This window comes from Vombatus ursinus, unplaced genomic scaffold, assembly GCF_900497805.2.
Source record: "Vombatus ursinus unplaced genomic scaffold, bare-nosed wombat genome assembly UNPS02014786.1, whole genome shotgun sequence".
Lineage (NCBI taxonomy): Eukaryota > Metazoa > Chordata > Mammalia > Diprotodontia > Vombatidae > Vombatus > Vombatus ursinus.
Genome location: NW_020954564.1, coordinates 26504887 through 26518657, shown reverse-complemented (window position 1 = coordinate 26518657; position 13771 = coordinate 26504887). Strand labels below are relative to the sequence as shown.

Below are 13771 nucleotides of genomic sequence, written 5' to 3'. Positions count from 1 at the left end.
TCAATAATACATAAATAGAAAATGAACTGTCAAATTCCCAATTTCTAAAATAAACTTCCCTTGGGTTTATGAAGGTGTAAAAAATATCCAGACCTTTTTAAGAAGTTAAATCCATCAATAATCCCTTGTTTATGTATTTGTTAACTCAATGCATTGTTATGAATTACATAACAGGCATGCCAAATACTTGGGAGAGAAATAAACATCAGGAAGATTTACACGTAAAAAACTATTACATCAAATAGGACATTAGAAAAAAAGTATTCTTAACTTTTGGTAAGCCTAATGGCAGCTACTCCATATAAAGGACCCTATAACAAATGTATGGTGCATTTAAAAAATTGTTTTGCTTTGTTTTATTGACCCTAAAATTATAGTGCAGTTCTCTTTTTCTAAAAATTCCAGTGCCTCAAATTTTCCTGAACATTTCAGGAAAAAAGACAAAAGTGATAAAAGATTGGGGGGAGGGAGGCAGTAGGGGAGAAGAGAGCTTCAAGGAAGAGGAAGATAGTAAAAGCCAAGGAAGGGAAGCAATAAGGTGCCTATGGAGCATAGCTGGTTGGAGAACTGTGCCACCAAGATCCTGCTCTCATAGGTGAAGGGGAGGCTGGTATTCAGTCAACTGTCCTGGTGCAGTCTAGTATGGTTTAGAATACTGACTTTGCAGTCAATAAACCTGGGTTCTAGGCCTAAGCTCTGCCACTAATTCACAGGATGACCTTCTAAAAAGCACTGCTCTCTGGGCCTCAGTTCCTTTCTCTGTAAAATGAGGGCTTCAGATTAAACACATTTTGAATTTTCCTTCGTTCTAACATTTAATATTCCTTCCTCTAGGTAAATATTAGAGGTAGAGAACAGGTGAAAAAGTATTATTCTTCTGCATAAAATGGATAATATGCTCCTCTCACGTTCCTGTCTGTCAAAGTTGTCAAAGAAAAAAAATCTTACAAGTAGATGATAGAACAATGTTTAATAGTGGTTTTATTAAAAGCAAACACTTGAAAGTATTCAGTATTTAATTCAGATCAATGTGTTCCAATACATTATCAGACATCCTTAAATCTCTCACACCAACCAATATAGGGTATATTAGAATATCTCTCAAGAACTCTTCCAAATTTACATGAAACAAATTTGTAGGGAACTTGTGACCTGAGTCCAGTACTTTAACCAACAATGACTAGATCATCACTGGTGAATTCATAAGCTGGAACCTCAAGGTTGAGTGGTGCAGGCCCTTTTCTGATTCTGCCAGATGCATCATAGTGTGACCCATGACAAGGACAGTAATAACCACCAAAATCACCTGCATTTGCAATGGGTACACAACCAAGATGGGTGCAGACACCAATCAGGATGACCCATTCAGGCTTCTTTACGCGGTCTAAATCATGCTGTGGGTCTCTCAACTGTGACAAATCTACAGTAGATTCTTGTTCTATTTCCTTTTGGGTTCTATGACGTATAAACAGAGGTTTTCCTCTCCATTTCAAAGCTACGTTCTTGCCTTCAGGAATATCTGACAGCTTGACTTCGATTTTCGACATGGCCAACACATCAGCAGAAGCACTCATGCTGGAAACAAACTGGGAGACAACATTCTTGGCAGCATATGCAACACCTACAGTCGTAGTTGCGGTTATCAAATAGGAGAAACCTTTTCTACTTTCACTGCTATCTTTTGAAGATTTTTTGCTATCTAACACATCTGCTCGACGATAGTCAGAGAAGTCAGGAACTTTGATGTCTGTATGTGAGTAACGAACAGAAGCAGGAGCTGCAAAACAAACAGAAGGTTATAAGAACAAAGTCAGATAAACATCTTAAAAGGTGTCTATATATACATATTACACATATATGCCTGCAAAGTCTTTAAAAATTAAAAAATATTCCAAGATCAAAAATTTTGAAAATGACAGACTAATCTGTTAATATAAAAATAGCCAAAGCAGGAACACAGCCAGCTTATGAAATAGCATAAGTTGGATGAAGTCTATATATTGGTATACAAGTTAACATACAAGTTATTTGTCAAATGATCTCCTAGTTAAGCATTGCTGATTCAGGTTCATGATGTCTCCAGGAAAATGAGCACATGAAGTTGAACAGCCCTGTTAAATGACATATTTCAGATTCTAAAAATTCAATTTGCTAGCCACTTGCAGTACTGTACTCATCTCTAACTTTATAATGCAAACTGTGAAATCTACATTCCTATCATGGTCAATCTATGTGTTTTCTGAAAGTGCACATAAAACTTCTAAGAATTCTTGAGGTGTTATTTTCTTTTTCTTTTTGAGGTGTTCACCCTATGAATACAATTTTACTGGAAATTAAAAGTTTTTTCCTTTTCTTTCTTTTTTAAAGCATTTTAGGATAGCTTCTCCCTGTAACAAACGTCCATATGTTTAACACCAATATTCTTGCAATGATGCTGTATGGTGGCGAGCTATGAAATACCTTGTAGTATCTAAAGAAATGCAATTGGGGCAGGGGAGGAGCGGTGGAGTCAAGATGGTGGAGTAAAAGCAGTGACTTGCTTGAGCTCTCCCCCAAACCACTCCAAATACCTATAAAAAATGGCTGTAACAAATTCTAAAGCAGCAGAACCCACAAAAAGACAGAGTGAAACAAATTTATGGCCCAAGACAGCCTGGATGTTTGATCGGAAAGGTATATCACGCTGAGCAGGGAGAGGAGCACAGTTTGGCATGGGAGCATAGGCAAACCAGGCCTCAGGGAACCTGAAGCAGGCCTCAGAGGACTAAATCGTGGGCAGCTGTGGCAATTTCCAGACTTCTCAACTCACAAACACCAAAGAAAACTTAGAAGGTCAGTGGGAAAAATCTCCATCTGCAGTGAGAGAAAAGCACAGTTCCAGCCCCAGTCCCAGCAAAGCCCCCAGGGCAGTTTTGCTTCCAGCCCACAGACACAGGGGGAATCCAGATCAGAGAGGGATTGCAGAGATCTCTCTGTTGGTGCAGTATTCTCTTGCTTTGCCCATGCTATGATCTGGGTCATAGTTCTGGGTGGCGGTCCTGGGGCGAGAAGGAGCGCTGGCGTGGTGGAGCTTGTAGTGGCGGTAGAGAGGAAATCCCTCTCACAGTTCCAAGACAGAAAAGAGTGCTTGTAGTCACTCATAGACCAGAGCACAGGCCAGGAAAGGAGTAAACACTTTGCCCTTGATCATAGCACCTCAGAAGAACTGGAAATTTACAGGTCCCTAGAAGTATCTCTAAAAACAGCTGCACAAAACCCCCGAAGCTTGGGACAGTACATTCTCCATGCTGGAAGCAGACCCCTACCTTAACAAAGAGTTTATAATTCAAGTAATTGGCTGGGATCATGGGCAAGCAGTGCAAAAAGAGACAGACCACAGAATCTTACTTTGATGACAAAGATCAAAATATACAACCTGAAGAAGACAACAAAATCAAAGCTCCTACATCCAAAGCCTCCAAGAAAAATATGAATTGGTCCCAGGCCATGGAAGAGTTCAAAAAGGATTTTGAGAAGCAAGTAAGAGAAGTAGAGGAAAAACTGAGAGTGATGCAAGAAAATCATGAAATACAAGTCAACAGCTTGCTAAAGGAGACCCCAAAAAATACTGACGAAAATAACACTTTAAAAAATAGCCTAACCCAAATGGCAAAAGAAGTCCAAAGAGCCAATGAGGAGAAGAATGCCCTAAAAAGCAAAACTGGCCAAATGGAAAAGGAAGTCCAAAAGCTTACTGAAGAAAATACTTCCTTAAAAATTAGAATGGAGCAATTGGAAGCTAATGACTTTATGAGAAATCAAGACACTGTAAAACAAATCCAAAAGAATGAAAAAATAGAAATCAATATGAAATATCTCATTGGAAAAAACAACTGACCTGGAAAATAGATCCAGGAGAGAGAATTTTAAAATTATTGGACTATCTGAAAGCCATTATCAAAAAAAACAGCCTAGACATCATCTTTCAAAAAATGACCAACGAAAGCTGCCCTGATATTTTAGAACCAGAAGGCAAAATAGAAATTGAAAGAATCCACTGATCACCTCCTGAAAGAGATCCCCAAATGAAAACTCCTAGGAATATTGTAGCCAAATTCCAGAGTTCCCAGGTCAAGGAGAAAATATTGCAAGCAGCCAGAAAGAAACAATTCAAGTATTGTGGAAACATAATGAGGATAACACAAGATTTAGCTGCTTCTACATTAAGGGACCGCAGGGCATGGAATATAATATTCCAGAGGGCAAAGGAGATAGGATTACAACCAAGAATCACCTACCCAGCAAAACTGAATATAATCCTTCAGGGTAAAAAATGGTCATTCAGTGAAACAGGGGACTTTCAAGCATTCCTAAGAAAAAGACCAGAGCTGAAAAGAAAATCTGACTTTCAAATACAAGGCTCAAGTGAAACATGAAGAGATAAACAGGAAAAAGAAATCATAAGAGACTTATTAAGGTTGAACTGTTTACATTCCTGCATGGAAAGATGATATTTGTAACTCATGAGACCTTTGTCAGTATTAGGGTAGTTGGAGGGAAAAAATTGTATGTATGTATGTATGTATGTATGTATATATAGACAGACAGATAAATAGAGGGCACAGGGTGAGTTGAAGATGAAGGGGTGATATCTGGAGAATAAAATTAAGGGGTGAGAAAGGATTATACTGGGAGAAGGAGGAAGGGAGAGGGTAGAATAGGGTAAATTATCTCACATGAAACAGAAAAGACTTTTACAGTGGAGGGGAAGTAGGGGAAGGTGACAGGAAATGAGTGAATCTTATTCTCATAGGATTTGGCTTAAGGACGTAATAACATACACACTCAATAGGGTATGGAACTCTATCTTACCCTACAGAAAAATTAGGGGGGAAGGGGACAAGAGAGCAGGGGGATGACAGAGGGGAGGGCAGACTGGGTGAAGGGGTAATCAGAAGCAAACACTTCTGAGGAGGAACAGGGTCAAAAGAGAGAACAGAATATATGCGGAGTGGGATAGGATGAAGGGAAATATACTTAGTTTTTCACATGACTACTATGGAAGTATTTTGCATAACTACACATGTATAACCTGTATCAAGTTGCTTGCCTTTTCAATGAGGTTGAGTGTAGAGCGAGGAAGGGAGAAAATTTGGAACCCCAAGTTTTAAAACCACATGTTAAAAAAATTGTTTTCACATACAACTGGGAAATAAGAAATACAGGAAATGAAGTACAGAAATCTATCCTGACCTATAGGAAAATAGAAGGGGAAGAGGATAAGAGAAGGGGGGAAAGAAATAGAAGGGAGGGCAGATTAGAGGAAAGGGTATACAGAATGCATCCCATCTTGGGGTGGGGGGAGGGGTGAGATGGGGAGAAAATTTGAAACTCAAAATCTTCTGGAAGTGAATGTTGAACACTAAAAAAGAAAAAATAAATTAAAAAAAAATGCAATTGGGGATCACCCAAAAGGCAAATATGAGGCCCCAGGTGGACATTAACAGGCCATGACACTTTATAAACAAGGAATTAATTACAATAAGCAATGTAAAGGATATAAGGAAATGTAAAAATGAAAGATGCACCAATATTGTGACCAAGAGTGAGAAACAAATGTGGATACCAAAAAAAAAAAGGAATGAAAACTCCCAAGCATGTTGGGTAGACCCCCACGGAGAATTTAAGGGCTGCAATGAACAAAATGTGTACAGGATGGGCAAGCATAAATGAGACTCAAGAGCCACTGGAGTATTATAAGACTGGAATTAGTGCTACTTTAACTTCAAACAGAATCAATGATGGGTGAAGTAGGAAGCACTTTATCAAAAATAGGCAACTAGTCAGGGTCAAAAGAAATCTTCAAGTGGGTTATCATCTCATTTGATTACAAAGTAAGAAAACTCTCTGGTGGCTTCATCCTTAATGCATTATTACTAGTGTGTACATATTATTTTAGGAGCGAGTGAATGATTAAAAGGCCAAGAACAGAAATTTTTTTAACTCAAATATTAGTGTGAAACAAGTTTTGATGAAAAATTTATTGGTGCTATTTTCAAACATACTTAAGAAGAAGTGAAGCTTTTGCCAGGTCCTCTAAAATAAATATAAAAATCCTACTAAGTCTATTCAGTCACTTTTGTTTACAGAAAAGGTTTTGTTTCCAAAGAAGACTGTTGGATTTAAAATCAGAGGGACTTAAGTTCAAATTCTGGTTCTGACACTTAACTATATCTATATGACCTCAAGTCACCTGACCTTTCAGGGCCTGATCTATAAAAGGAGGGGATTGGCTTCTAAGATTCCTTCCAACTCTAAAATCTATGCCCTATGTTCCACTCATAAAACGTATTTTCCTTTCCATCACAAAGTTTCTATGCCAGAATTCACACCAATATAGCTCACAAGTAATCAAAAATTACTGTATAGTATATATTTTAACTACTTGCCCCTCTAGTTCCCAAGAGTGATAACTACATGCAAATCATAAACAATTACCTATAATGGGTATGTGGGCAAATTACTGAGTAAGAAAAGCCTCCTAAAAAGATTCTCAGCCAGGATTTCTGTAGGGTCAATTATATGATTTACATACCCTAGTGAAAAAGACTATTCACTTAGATAAGAAGGCAAGCCTGGAATAGAGGACAGAAAGCTGATTTTAAAAGACCTATGTTCAAATCTCCCCACTCCCTTTGACTATAAAGGCTTTGACAAAGGACAAGTTACTTAACCTGTTAGAGGTCTAGTCAGTTCTCAAAGACTACAACTTATAGAGGAGCTACCCACGTACACCAATAGAGCGAGTTCCCTTGGTACCAAATTTTCACTGGGAGTTACCTAGGCCAATGAAATAACAGGTCCAGATTAAAAGAAAAAAATCACTTAAACAAGTTATTTCTCCTAATAGAAGACAGGAGAAAATAACGTTCATATAATAAAACAAAAGAAACTATCAGCACTTTGAAATGGAGAATTCTGGATTAAAATCACTTTAACTAATCAACTGACCTTGCTCATAGAATAACAGCTAAAAAAAGTGAACGAATCTGGCATAAATTAGGCAGAAACACCAATATCTTACATCATATTTCAAGATAAATTCCAAATGGATACAAGAATTAGCTATAAAAGGTGACATGAGTAGCACATCAGAAGAGCAAGAACAAAATTACTTTTCCAATCAATGGATGTGGAAGACAAGATCACAGAAGATGATATATTTTTGATTATATAAAATTGAAGTTTTTGCACAAAAACCAATGCAGTGAAAATCTGAAGGGAAACAGGTTAACTAATAAAAACCTTACAGAAAGTTTCTTTGAAAAAGGTCTCATATCCAATATATAAGGATCTGATTCAAATTTCTAAGAATACATTCCTCAATAGCTATATAAATAGTTAAGGATATGAATAGGCAGCTTTCAAAGGAAGAAATCCAAGCTTTCAACAACTGTGTTTTTAAAATGTTAAAATCACTAATGATTAAAGAAATGCAAGTCTGAGGTTTCACTCATATTCACCATGCTGGTAAGGAAAACAAGAGGAAAATGACAAATGTTGTAGGGGCAGTGGGAAAACAGGTACACCCAATGCACTATTGGTGGAGCTGTGAATTGATCTTGTCATTCATCAAAGCAATATAGAACTCAGCCCAAAAAGTACCTTTGGCTCATCTATCCCAGTTCTAGCTCCATACCATGAAGAGATCAACAAAAAGAGGAGAAGAACGCCTATGTACAAAATATCTATAACATTTTTATAGTATCGATAAAACGACAACAACAAAAAAAAAACCCCAGTCAACTAAGAGGGTGGTCATCTGTTGGAAAATGGCTAAACAAATTATGACATGAATACAATAATATGCCACATGAAATGAAGAAATGGAAAGTTTCTTCTGAAACTGGGAAGACCTCTATGAATAAATATATGAAGTTAAGCAGAACTAGAAAAACAATTTATGTAATTACATTATAAAGAGAAACAATTCTGTAAGACTTTAGAACTCTGATTAATACAATGACAAAGTGCTGGGCCTGGAGTCATGAAGACCTGAGTTCAAACTTGGCCTCAGACACTTATTAGCTGTGTGATACTAGGCAAACTCTGTTTGTCTTAGTTTCCTCATCTGTAAAATGAGCTGGAGAAGGAAAGGGCAAACTACTCCAGTATCTTTGCCAAGAAAATCCCCCAAAGGGGTCAAGTAGAGTCAGACACAACTGAAAAACAACCAACCATGATTTCAGAAGATGGAAGATGAAGTACACTAACCACCTCCTGCCAAAGAGATGATGGACTTAAAATGCAGAACAAGAGATACGTTTTTGGACATGGTCAATTCCCTTATCTGTTTTGCTAGTCTATCTATTCATTATGGTTTTCCTTTCCTTTCCCTGCCCCCCCCAGTTGTCCCATTAGGACTAGGGGTGAGAAAACAGTCTTTATTAATCAGAAAAGGTTTTTTTAAGTGACTAAAAGGTTTTCTCCTTATTTGAATCTAAAGAAACTTGCAAAAGAAAGTTAATACTCAGGATTCCACTGCTTTATTTTAGCTAGCAAGCTACATTTTCTCATAGTATACAAGAAGGCTGGAAAACCTAGTAATTATACACACAGTTCCTGCTCTTGAAATTCAAGCTCTAAGTTATTTTAACTACATGTTTTGGCTCAAAGGTGGCAAATAACATTTCTAGATTCCGTTTCAACTTAAGACAAAATAAGATACTATGGAAAGGCCATCAGGACGTAAAAGCACCTCTTTAAAGTATGCAAAAAAGAGGATGTACTTTCAGCTTCACCTGCACCTAGCACTGGGAGTAGAATATTGAAGTTAATATTTGGCTGCTTTCCCCTAAGTCAAGATTTTCACCTGTCAGAACCCACCTCTCATTTCACAACTGTATCAAGGAATCAGTTTTCCAACTAAACTGTGGGGTGGAAAGAACACTAGAACTGGGATGATTCCTGGGTCTACCACTTTTACAAGGTGTTAACAACAGAAAAAAAATCACAACCTCTGACCCTGATTTCTCATATATAACAGGGAGATGATAATGCTTGACCCACAGAGATGTTATAATGATTAAAACATAATAAAAATAAAGTACTTTGTAAATCTAAAATTCTTTGTGAAAGTAACCTGCCAAGTCATCTGCAATACTGGAGGAAGTAGGTATGTTGAAGTTGTAAAAGTATTAAATATACTGTAAGATGAATTCGTCACTGATAGAAAATACTGACTAGTTCTTAAATTTGTAAAAGTATTTCCAACAAAGTACATAAAATTTAAAAAGTAATCTTTAATGGCTAAACTTTCATAGATGACCTTTCATTTTTTTCTATCCTTCCACCTATATTTTTCCATTCTTCTTCCTCCACATTTGGGAAAAACAGCAATTTGGTATAAAGAAATGTTTTATGTACCAAGATGTCATGTGACCTTGAACAAGTTAAGTAATTTGAACTCTCTTGACCTCAGTTATCTTATCTGTAAAAAGAGGGTAGCTGGTAACCTGAGTTTTAGGGTCCATTCTATGAGTATAAAAGTCTTGAGAGGGCAGTAGGCTCTAGGACCCACTTCCTACAAGGTCTATCTGTCCTAGATCTCCTAATTGTCAAAGGGCAACAAACTCTCTCTCCACCAGTGAGTGATTTAAGTGTTTCTAGAGGACCATCCATGATGATCTCCAATGTCCCATCCAGGACTTTTTAAAAAATATTAGGGACCTTAGAAATCACCTTGGTAGTGGGGTCACTTATCTGAGCCCAACTTCCTCTTGGAAGATGTAATAAACTCAAAATATGGAACACTGAATTTAAAATCGAAGGAAGGGGTCTCCAATATAGCTCTGCTACAGTTTGGCCAGCATTATGTGGTGAAAAGAGCACAGACTCAAAAGACCTAGGTTCAAATCTTGCCGCAAGCTTACTCCAAGTGTGACCTTGAGCAAATCACTTAACCTATCTGGGGCTCAGTTTCCTCAACTATTATTAAAGGACAGTTTTAGATTACATTGTACCTAAGATCCCTTCCAGCTCTAGCTCTATAATCCTATGATGTCACTTCACTTTCTGGGGCTTTAGTTTCCTTAGTTGTAAAAAGGATACCCTTACTACCTAAAGGGCTGTGGAGGTACAGGAGATAAGGTTTGCAAAGTATTTTGTTGTTGTTTTTAAAACTTTAAAACCTAAAAGTGAGCTATTATTATTATTATTCCCTACCTCCAGACCAAAGGTATCTCACCCCAAGTTTCGGGGTGGGGGTGCAGAGGTCACCTTTCAGCAGGGTTCAAGGACAAGGCATGGCGGCTCTCTGCTCTCGGGAGGGTAAGGGCCCCTTCCCCACCCCCAGGTACCTCAGCCTTCACTCGGCCCGGGTGCCCCTCAGTTCCGGAAATGGGGGTCCCGGGCCCCAGAAACAGCCTTCCGGCTCCCTCCCTCGGCCCGCAGGCCGCCCAGGCCCCACGGGGAGCCCGTCCCCCGGCCGCAGAAGCAGCCTCGGCTCGGCGCGGCCCTTTTGCTCTCATCTCCTCCCGTCTCTTCTCCTCCCCGCCCCCACTCACAGAAGAGGCTGACTTTGGCGACGAGCTGCCGTCGGGCGGCCTGCCCGCGCAGGGACTCCTGGCACAGGAAGGGCCGCTTCGCATCCAACACGGGGGGCTCCGGGGCGGGCACCACCGAGGCCTGCACCAGCGGCCGCAGGGGACCCACCACCGTACGGGTCGTGGCTGACAGGACGGGGGCAAAAGGGCCCGAACGAGCGGCTACCGACAACATGGCGAAGCCTCCTTTCACCCCCGAGCCGGTCACTAGGACGACCTTCTCTGAGCTGCGCAGGCGCCAGGAAGCGGCCACGCAGGTGGCGTCATCACGCCAGCAATCGCGCGCTGCATTCCGGGTTCGGCTATAAAAGGCACTGCGCAGACGCGGGTGTTAGGGAAGCGCTAGTGACGGCGTAGCTGCGTTGTCTTTTGTGTCTGCTGTCTGTCGTTTTGTTGATTCAGTGTTTCACCTAGGACAGAAGGACTAATCCTCGTCGCCCCTACTCTCATAAAATAACCTCTTGTTAGGCTGAATACAACTTGTTGTAACCATTCATTAAACACCTAGTTGTCTGATAATTCATCTACCACCGATGATTATTAGCCATCTGGACACATCAGAGTGAAATCTTAGAAGTTAGACTTGAACATCATATTTGTGGGACAATGCTGTTTACAGATGACTTGTTTATTTAACTGATGCCTGATATCCTCAGAAGTTGATACTTCGTTAAAGCAGCGTTCCAATGAAAAATCGGTTTACTTATTTTTCTGTTCCTAAAATACTTCGCCGTTGCTAGGGCCTTGGTGAAAGTTAACTGAAGGCAGATGAAACAATAACTAGGTTGAGGATGCAAGTAACAATGCAATACTTATTTCTGGGATTTCAGAGACCATTGAATGTGAATTTTTGTGTTAAGCTAGTTTTATCTTGCAAAAAATTCTAGACAATCATATCAATAGAATAATCGATTCTATTGAAAGTCCTAAATCCTTATGAATCTATGTCCCCTTTTTAGCTGCTTCAGCTTGAAGGTTGAAGAGTAACATACTGTGTGACCGTGGACAAATTACTGACCCTTTCTGACACTCAGTTTTTATCTTCTGTAAAATGAGGGGGATGAACTAAATTACATTTTGGAGAAAAAAAAACATTTTTGTTACTTTAAATGAGACAAACATGAATGATATACAAAGAACATAGAACATAAAAGGAGGATTGCATATGAAATAGCAAGCCAGTGCTTCTAACTTACTTATGTGTAAGTACATAACAAATTCAACATCTTAGTTTCAAAGCTATTCTTTTTGTCTATGTCCCTTCTGTCTACCGCCTTCTGGTCTTTTCTGTGCATTCTTTTACATGCTTCATTAATGTTGTTTTTTCTTTTCCCCCCTTTTTTTTTTGTGAGGGAGAAGGGGATCACCATTTCTAACCCCTATCTCTTCCTTAGTTCTCCCATCCCAAAATGGAAAGAAAAAAAAAGTCTCCTTATAAACAACATAGTCAAGCAAAACAAACGCACATAATGGATGTGTCTGAAACTGTGTTTCTCAATCTGTACCTCTAATCTATCACCTGTCTGTCAGGAAATAGGAAGCATGCTTCCACATTAGTTTTCTTGATTCATGGTTAGTCATTGCATTGGTCAGAGTTGTAAAGTCTTTCAAAATTGCTTTGCTTTAAGATGTTTTAGTTCTTGTATAAATTGTTCTAGTTCTGTCAATTCACTCTGCATCAATTTATATAAATCTTCTTAGGTTTTTCTGAAATCCATCCCTGTGTGCATTTCTTATATGGCATAATGATATTCCATTACATTTATATACCACACTATTTTTAGTCATTCCTCTATTGATAGGCATGAGCTTTATTTCCAGTTCTTTGTTACAAAAAAAAAAGCTACTATGGGTATTTTTGTGCACATGGGTCTTTTTACTCTCCTTAATCATTTGGGGGTACATATCTAGTACTGGTACAATGGAGTCGGGCCACAGGTCCAAATTGCATTCCAGAATGACTGAACACAGCTCCATCCATAGTGTGTCTGTCATCCCATGTTCTCGCTAACAATTGTCATTTACATTTTTTAATTGTTTTTGCTAATCTGATGGGCATGTGGTAGAACATTAGAGTTATTATCATGTACATTTTCTTTATTTTGAGTGATTTGGAACTTTTTTTCTAACTCTCAATAACTTGTTTTTCTTCTTGTGAGGACTATGTTCGTATCCTTTGACAATTGAGCTATTTGGGGAATAAGTCTAGTTCTTGTATTAGTTATTATTATTATTGCATTAGCTATATATAATATAAATACAAACATATAAAACAATTATAGAATATATGTGATATATTTACATATATAATGACATATATATTGTATATATGTCACTTTATGTTTATTTATATGAACATTTATGTATATTTCTTCTATGTATATCATACCCTAACCAGTATCTTTGGCAAGAAAACCCTATGGACAACTATGGTCTTCAGGGTCACAAAGAGTCAGACATGACCTAATGACTAACAACAAAAGTGTGTGTGTGTGTGTATGTGTGTGTGTGTATGTATAAACCCTCACTTGATCCATCCATCCCCATTACCTATAGTCTCCTATCTCTCTTCCCTTTTGTGGATAACCTACTTGAGAAGACCATCTACAATCAATGTTTCCACTTCCTTTCCTCCCACCCTCCTTAACTCTCTTTAGTCGGACTTCTGAACTCATCTTTCAACTAAAACTACTCTCTCTAAAGTTACCAATGGTCTCAACTGCCAAGTCCAATGACTTTTCTCAATCCTCATCTTTCTTGACTTCTCTACAGCCTTTGATGTTGTCAGTTACCCCATTCTTCTTGATATGCTCTTCTCTCTAGGTTTCTTTGACGTTACTCTATCCTAATTCTCCTCCTACCAGTCTGACTACCCCTTCTGCATCTCATTTGCTGGATCTTCATCCAAGTGTCTCACATTAACCATGGATTTCCCCCAGGATTCTGTCCTGGGACTCTCTTCTCTTTTTGCTCTGTACTGTTTTGCTAGGTGAATATCATGATTTGCCAATCTCATCATCTCTATGCTGATAATTTTAAGATCTACTTATTCAGCCCAAATCTCTTTGCTGACCTCCAGACTCACATTTCCATCTGCCTATTAGACATCTCAAACAGGATGCCCTATAGATATCTTGAACTCAATATGTCTAAAACTGAACTCATTATCTTTTTCCCAAAACCCTCTT

The 13771-nt window shown here is 38.6% G+C and overlaps 1 protein-coding gene across 1 annotated transcript; it reads right to left on the bottom strand.

Moving 5' to 3' along the window:
- Positions 1-955: 955 nt before the first annotated feature.
- Positions 956-10808, bottom strand: LOC114047125 (cytochrome b-c1 complex subunit Rieske, mitochondrial). The gene is made up of 2 exons (XM_027867874.1): positions 10545-10808; positions 956-1777 (listed from the first exon to the last, which is right to left on the bottom strand). The coding sequence occupies exons 1-2, from the start codon at positions 10756-10758 to the stop codon at positions 1167-1169; spliced, it is 825 nt and encodes a 274-aa protein (XP_027723675.1). The 5' UTR covers positions 10759-10808; the 3' UTR covers positions 956-1166.
- Positions 10809-13771: the final 2963 nt, after the last annotated feature.

Excerpts from the sequence above, each read along its gene's own strand:
- LOC114047125 (XM_027867874.1), bottom strand. The coding sequence starts at position 10,758 with ATGTTGTCGGTAGCCGCTCGTTCGGGCCCTTTTGCCCCCGTCCTGTCA. Across the intron at positions 1,778-10,544 it reads CGCCAAAGTCAGCCTCTTCT|CTCCTGCTTCTGTTCGTTAC; the intron begins GTGAGTGGGGGC and ends TTTGTTTTGCAG.